Raw genomic sequence first — 7,843 nt, forward strand, 5'->3', positions numbered from 1 at the left:
CGCGAGGCTGCCCTAAAGAAAGAACAACAGGAACGCGAGTTGGCCCTAAAGAAAAAAGAGGCGGCCCTACACCGTGAGCGGGAGAGGAAACAGATTGCAGCAAAAAAACTTCACCGAGAGATGCAATGTGAGCACGATAAACAGCAAGCTGAGAGTGTTCTAGCATATCATCGACAAGAACTCACCTTGGAAACTACACACCACACTCAGCGCCAACAAGCTACCACAAGTCTTCCCGTAAGTTTCAATGTCTCCCATGCAAGTAAGTTAATACCACCATTCGTTGAGACAGAGATAGATGTGTTTTTCACCACTTTTGAGACCCTAGCTAAAAAACTTAGCTGGCCTGAAGATCAATGGTCTACCCTTCTCAGAGTGCATCTCACAGGTAGACCTGCAGTTACTCTCAGTACCTTAGCGTCTGAGAACTACTTGACTACCAGACCCTGAAGCAAGTAGTTTTAGACGCCTACCTTCTCTCCACTGCAAGCTACAGACGAAAATTCCGTGATTATCTAAAGGCAAGTACCACCACCTTTTTAGAATTTGCCAATACAAAGAAAAGATATTTCATGAAATGGCTGGAAGCAGCGCATGTCTCTACATTTTCAGAACTCGTCAACCTCATTCTAGTTGAGGAATTCTTTAGACGTGCTCCCCCTTCCATCCGTTTATATTTAGCAGACAAAGAAGAAACCGACTACATCAGATGTGCGAAGTCGGCTGACACCTACAGCCTCATACACCGGCTAACACCAGACCCACCTTCCAGTAAGAAGTCTTGGTATAGTTATGACAAAGTGAGTACCGATCAAGCGAGCTCCCAATTGTATTGTAAGCATTGCAAGCTTTATGGACATACCATAGATAAATGTGGGAAAGCTCAATACAAAGGCTATAGTGAAACTCCTAAACCCAAACCGACTCCTCCTAAGTCCAGTAAGCCTGTGATGAATGTTGGTGTTCCTGTTAATGATCTTTCTCTCCTCAGCAAACACCTGTATCCAGGAACTGTCTCTGCCAACAGTACAGATTCGGAGGGATATTCCAAAGTGAAGATCTTGAGGGACACAGCGGCTCTTCAGTCAAAAATATTGAAATCGGCTGTGCCTAACATCACCTACACCGGGAAAATCGTCCTTATCACTGACCTCACTGCTACCACTCCGTATCCACTCGCCAGAGTCCACCTGGATTGTCCTTTTGTGACCGGTGAAGTCCAAGTCGCCATAAAAAAGCCTTTTCCCATGTCTGGAGTGGAACTTCTCCTGGGCAATGACTTGGCCTAAGATCTGCAACCTTCCAACCTGATCATCATGGACAAACCCCAGGTATGTGACTCTGTAATGGACAGCCCCATCTTAAAGTATGTTCCAACAGAGGTCCAAGAAAGTGATGAAGTTTCTCCTCCGGTTTTGGTGACAACCCGTGCACAAGCTGCACGCCCGCAACCAGCTGACTCTACTGCCACCGCTGTCCCTCAAGACCATTAGAACCTACCACAGAATCTTACTATGTTGGAGTTCCGTAAGTTACAGAGGGAGGATCCTTCATTAACACCATTATTCTTCCAGGCTGAGACTCAACCTGACAGTATCCCTGGGTTCTTCCTAGAGAATCAGTTGCTCTACCGCAGATACAGACCCAGTAAGCTGAAGGAGGAATACGATTGAGCCAATGTCGAACAACTACTGATTCCCACCAGCCTACGGCCCGATATTCTACACTTGTCCCACGGAGCTCTTTCTCACTATGGTTTTAACAAAACCTACCACGGAATCAGACAAGACTGCTACTGGCCAGGTATGGTAAAAGACGTCAAAATGTACGTGCAACAGTGTCATACATGTCAGATGGCAGGTAAACCTAACATCTCTATTCCCCAGGCTCCATTAAATCCCATTCAGGTGCCTGCAGAACCTTTCCACAGACTCATCATAGACTGTGTTGGTCCTTTACCCCGGACCAGTTCTGGCAACGCCTATATACTAACTATCATGTGTCCTACCACCAGATTCCCCATAGCAGTTCCAGTAAAGAACATTACGGCTGCTATTGTGGTGAAAAAACTATTGAAGATCTTCACCCAGTATGGATTTCCAGGAGAGGTTCAAAGTGACTGTGGCACCAACTTCACCAGTGATCTCTTCAAGAAGACACTGGAAGAGTTCAACATCACACAGGTATTTTCCAGCCACTATCATCCTGCTTCACAGGGTTCTTTTGAATGTAGTCATCAGACTATTAAAGCACTCCTAAAGAAATTCTGTAATGACACCTTGAAGGACTATGATAAACAACTTCATCTCATTATGTGCATTTTCAGAAGTCTCCACAATGAGTCTCTAGGAGTATCTCCTTATGAGATGCTCTGCGGACGTAAGTGCCTTACTCCTCTCAAAGCTTTTAAAGACTCTCTATGTAATGCCACCTTCAGTGACCCTTAGAATGTGCCCCAGTTTCTTCAAAACTTAAAACATATTCTAGAGAGAGTACGTAAATTTGCTAATGACAATCTATTGAAAGCTCAGGAGAGGCTGAAGACTCATTTTGACCAAAGCAGCAAATTAAGAAAATTTAAACCAGGAGACTTCGTATTGGCATATTTTCCTATCCGAGGTTCTCCATTGCAAAACAAGTTTTCAGGACCTTACCGCATCAAGGAGTGCAGGAACAACCACAACTACGTTCTTGAGACTCCAGATAGGCGGCGGAAGACCCAGTTGTGCCACGTCAACCTCCTGAAGCAGTATTAAGGTACTCCCCCCACTGTGTTGGTATCAGTCTGAACATTTAAAGGTCCATACCTCCACAGTGAAACCTTCCCTGCTTCTCCCGAAAGCACTAACACTGAGTCGGTGCTTTCCAACTCGGAAATCCTTACTGATCTTCATCCCAATTTACAGGACTATAATAGTGCTCCTTTGCCATGTTCTAATCCTATTCTCGCCTCGCCAGATATCACGAAGCCTTTCATCCTCCATGTCGACGCCAGTGGTACCGGCATCTGGGGTGTCCTGATGCAACAACGAGGCGAGGATGTGTTACCTGTTAGCTACTACAGCTACAAGTTAAAACCACACTAAAAGAACTACAGCACTATCGAAAAGGAACTACTCTCCATCGTCCTGAACTTGCAGCACTTTGAATCATATATGCAAGGTGCTCGGTCTACTACCATTTACTCGGACCACAATCCCCTATGCTTCCTGCAGCAAGCCCAATTCAACAACCAACGGCTTCTACGATGGGCTTTATATCTGCAAAATTTCAACCTGGAGATCTTCTACATCAAAAGTTCTGACAACATCATAGCAGACGCCCTCTCCAGAGTCTATGAGGTAGAGGCAGCTCCACCTACCACTCTACCACCTGAAGACGTAACTTTACCCGGAACCGAAGGCTTCGGGGGAGAGTTGTGACGATAATCTCTTTCAAGAGAGATTGAGCCTGCTCTTCCCTACCTAAAGTTACGTTTATTCTACAAGTGTAAGATACTACATTCAAGATACATCCACCAGTAGCACAAAACGTTTTTACCAGGAGGCAAAACGTACCCTAAACCCCCAACTCCACACTCCCTCCACGCCGGCTCGTCATCAACCAGCCAACTACCCATCCCAGCCTGCCTGCTCCTGATTGGTGACTCGCCGACTACACACTGCACGTCAGCGCCATCTACCTGAGTCGATGTCTGAGCTTGAACCAGCCATCAACATCAGAATATTCTTTGTGCTCTAAGAGTTGACATCTCTCTCTGGTATACTAAGCTCTCTGGCTCTATATACTAAGGGAGGTCTCAGCCATAGCCAATATTCTCAGCACCATTATTACTATTTTATCTATTGTGTTTTTGCATTTACCTTTGTTCTTTAATTGCACCATTCATTGCCACGGGACTTGTCTTCATTTATATTTATGTTTAAAGTATACTGTATTAAAGTTTCATTGTTCATACTTTGTGTTTTACGTGTTCCTCCCTCTCACTTACCACAGACAACAGGCAAGCAGTCTATCTTTTCTTTTTGTAAATGTGACAGGCATTGACACCTGCCATTGGAAGACTGCCGAACATCTACACTCCAACACTTTCCCAACACTTTACCGTCACAATATATATATATATATATATATATATATATATATATATATATATATATATATATATATATATATATATATATATAATATATATATATATAATATATATATATATATATATATATATATATATATATATATATATATATATATATATATATATATATATATATATATATATATATATATATATGAATGGAGTGGGAATGGGAATGGAGTGGGAATGGGAATGGAGAGGCAGACTATGGGGAACGGACGCTGGGAGGAGGCTCTGCCAGCCATGTGCCATTATCTTGTGACATCCTGACCTCACGGGGCCAAGACTCAACAGTGTGCAGTGTGAACATCCTGGGAAGGTGTGAGAGTGGCGGGAAGTGTCCAGGGTGAACTATCGCAAGCAAAAACAATCAAACAAGTGGATTGGCAGTGTGGAATCGTTTGAACTGCAGTGAGGGCCAACAAGGGCGCCCTGAGGGGCTTCCTCGGTTATGGTGGTTGGGGTGGGGGGTGGGGGGTGGTGGGGATGGGGTGTTGTTGTGCGGTCAGTCGAGGGGGGTGACCAGTGTGTAAGTATTTATGAAAATATCAATGAAAAATAGATACCTCGGCTCCCGGGAAACTGGTATCGTGTTTTAAGTGCATCGAGTCCACATTGAACCAGTTTATATTGTGCAGTGATATATCACGAGATTATACAAACGTGTTAGTGTCACCCCTCTGACCCCCCCCCCCCTCCCCATACCCGCCAGTGTGTACCGTCACCCAACCCAAGAGTCACCCTCTTCCCCCTGCCCCACCCCCAACCGCGACCGCTACCTCCCTGTGTCCACCCCCTCACGCTACTTCCGCCCAGCGCCCACCCAGCGCCCGCCCAGAGCCCGCCCAGCGCCCGCCCAGCGCCCGCCCAGCGCCCGCCCAGCGCCCACCCAGCGCCCGCCCAGCGCCCACCCAGTGCCCGCTGATGTCGCAGGTCACGACTGACAGCCAGGCTTCTCTCAGCCAAGAGGAGCCATCAATCGACGACAGGTATGGCACATGCCAAGTGTGTGACAAGGTGTGGAGACTCAAGCGTAACGGAGATGTGCGCAAGCATGCTCACAACGGAACCGATTGTCCGGGTATGTGGCGCCCTCCCAAAGAGGGTATCAATCAAGGCCCCACTCCAGCAGTCAGGGAAAACACCTCTAACAGCTTCATTTCGACTGAGAATCTACTAGAAGCCATCAAAGCAACATCGGTTGGAACCCTGCAGCACATCCCCAAAGCTGCCCGGCCCCAGGCAGCAGCCAAACTATCCAGCCTCTTGAAAAAGGTCAATGACTCCCCCGGAACTATCCAAGCATGGCACAACCTTCTCCTGTTTGGAAACATATGCCTAGCTGTCCCTGCAAGGAGAGACAAATCACTAGCTTCCTCGGTCATTATGGCTATAAATAGTTTTCCTAGAGAGGACAACCAGGCACCCCTCCTCACCCGTGCTAAAAACACCCACCGCAGGAAAGGTATCAACAGCAGAACCGAGGCATCCAAAATCAGAGCAACAGTCAGCAAGAAAATAGAAGAAGGCAACACAATAGGGGCGATCAGAGTCATCACCAGTGAAGACACAGTTGCCACCAGGGATGCCGATACAGCACAAGCCCTGAGGGAAAAACACCCACCCAGAGCTCCTCGTGACGACAGTGTTTCCCTAGTCGGTGTCACCAGAGCAGAACCCCTGTGTGTGCTCGAATCCATGGTGCACAAAGCAGCTTTATCCTTCCCACCAGGATCAGCAGGTGGGTTCACAGGACTACGACCCAACCACATCAAACAAATGCTCAACCCTGCACTGGGAGACATTGCACAGGGCCTCCTGGTGGAACTAACTAGATTCGCCAACACATGTCTAGCTGGCAACAAACCAGAGACCATACGGCCTCTCTTTTTTGGCGCTACCCTCTGTGCCCTGAGGAAAAAAGATGGAGGAATCAGACCGATAGCTGTCGGCAATTCACTCCGGCGTCTCGTCGCTAAGGCTGCTGCTAGAGCAGTTAGTCAGGCAGCAGCCGACATGCTGAAGCCAAAACAGCTTGGGTTTGGCATTCCCCAAGGGTGTGAGGCAGCGGCTCATGCAGCTAGAGCCTACATTGCCAACATTACGAATGAAAAAGCCCTGATAAAGCTGGACTTCAAAAATGCTTTCAATCTGGTTAGAAGGGATGCAGTACTCAGTGCAGTTCATCGCCTTTTTCCTTCCCTCTACCCGTTTGTAAACTCATGCTACAGCAAGAATCTAACCCTGCTTTTTGGGGAACATGAAATTGAATCACAAGAAGGTGTCCAACAAGGTGACCCCCTTGCTCCTTTTCTGTTCTGCCTAGTTATCAAGGAAGTCACCGATAACCTGTCCAGTGAGCTCAACATTTGGTTTTTGGATGATGGTACTCTAGCCGGCTCCCCAGCCTCACTCTTGGACGACATAAGAATAATCCAGGAGCAAGGAGCAAGCCTAGGCCTCACCCTGAACCCTTCCAAGTGCGAAATAACCTCCACCAACCAGCACATAATAGAGCAAATAAAGGTTGTTTTGCCTGACATTCATACAACCAACCCTGAGGACAGCACACTCCTAGGTGCTCCTCTTGGAAGGAATGCCATCGACGTGGTCCTTGGTAAGAAGATCACTGACCTGAAGAGGATGAACGAGAGGATTGAAGACATCGATGCTCATGATGCACTTTACCTCATCACCAGATGCTTGTCCCTTCCCAGGCTGACCTACTTTCTAAGATGTTCGCCATCTTTCAACAATATTAAATTAGAAGAGTATGACAGCTTGCTGAAATCAACACTAGAAAAAGCCCTCAATCTTTCCCTCAGCGACTCACAGTGGAAACAGGCCTCCCTTCCTGTCAGACTCGGGGGCCTTGGCGTGCGCACAGCAACACAAATTGCTGTACCAGCATTCCTGTCCTCTTCAGTGGGGTCTGACAACCTGGTGAAGGAAATCCTACCTGAGCACCTAGTTCAACAGGCAGGGGTACATGATCCCAGCTTCACAGACTGCACAACCAAATGGGTCTCTCTCGCAGGACCAGCACCCCAACCACCGCCTTCTGAAGCCCATAAGCAATCCAGCTGGGATCGCCCCATTGCCGACCAAGAAGCTGCAACTTTGCTAGAAGCTGCGACGACACCACATGACACTGCCCGACTTAGAGCTGTAGCAGCTCCCCATGCAGGTGATTTCCTATTAGCAACCCCAATGTCAGCAACCGGCACCCGTCTCACACCGCAGGCCCTCCGAATTGCCGTGGCTCTTCGCCTAGCTGCCCCAATCCACACCGAATACAGGTGTATTTGCGGCGAGGCAGAGGCCGACAGATATGGACGGCATGGCCTTCTTTGCCAAAGGACCGGAGGATGGCATGCAAGACACGGCGAGGTTAATGACATTATTAAGAGAAGCCTTACCACAGCCGGTTGTCCAGCAGAGAGAGAGCCCCGTTACCTAATGTCCCGCAACTCTGATGAGCCTGTCGGTCGCCCAGACGGAATTACGGTGAACCCCTGGAAGAATGGTAGACAGTTGGTGTGGGACTACACTTGCGTTTCAACTTTAGCCAATACCTATGTTGACTTCAGTGCTACACAAGCAGGAGGAGCTGCCAATCACCGGGAAGCGGCCAAGTCACGTAAATACAGAGACCTTGAGCACCACTACAATTTTGTCCCCATTGCCTCAGAGACGCTTGGTGCC

General features: G+C 47.8%; 1 protein-coding gene across 1 annotated transcript; it reads left to right on the forward strand.

Moving 5' to 3' along the window:
- The first annotated feature begins 1,997 nt into the window (after positions 1 to 1,997).
- LOC138352777 (KRAB-A domain-containing protein 2-like) lies at positions 1,998 to 2,447 on the forward strand. Its single transcript, XM_069305366.1, has one exon. The coding sequence runs from the start codon at positions 1,998 to 2,000 to the stop codon at positions 2,445 to 2,447; it is 450 nt and encodes a 149-aa protein (XP_069161467.1).
- The last annotated feature ends 5,396 nt before the right edge of the window (positions 2,448 to 7,843 follow it).

This window comes from Procambarus clarkii, chromosome 54 (assembly GCF_040958095.1).
Source record: "Procambarus clarkii isolate CNS0578487 chromosome 54, FALCON_Pclarkii_2.0, whole genome shotgun sequence".
Classification (NCBI taxonomy): domain Eukaryota; kingdom Metazoa; phylum Arthropoda; class Malacostraca; order Decapoda; family Cambaridae; genus Procambarus; species Procambarus clarkii.

What these genes read in the sequence shown, in the direction of transcription:
- LOC138352777 (XM_069305366.1), top strand. Translation starts at nt 1,998, where the DNA reads ATGTGTCCTACCACCAGATTCCCCATAGCAGTTCCAGTAAAGAACATT.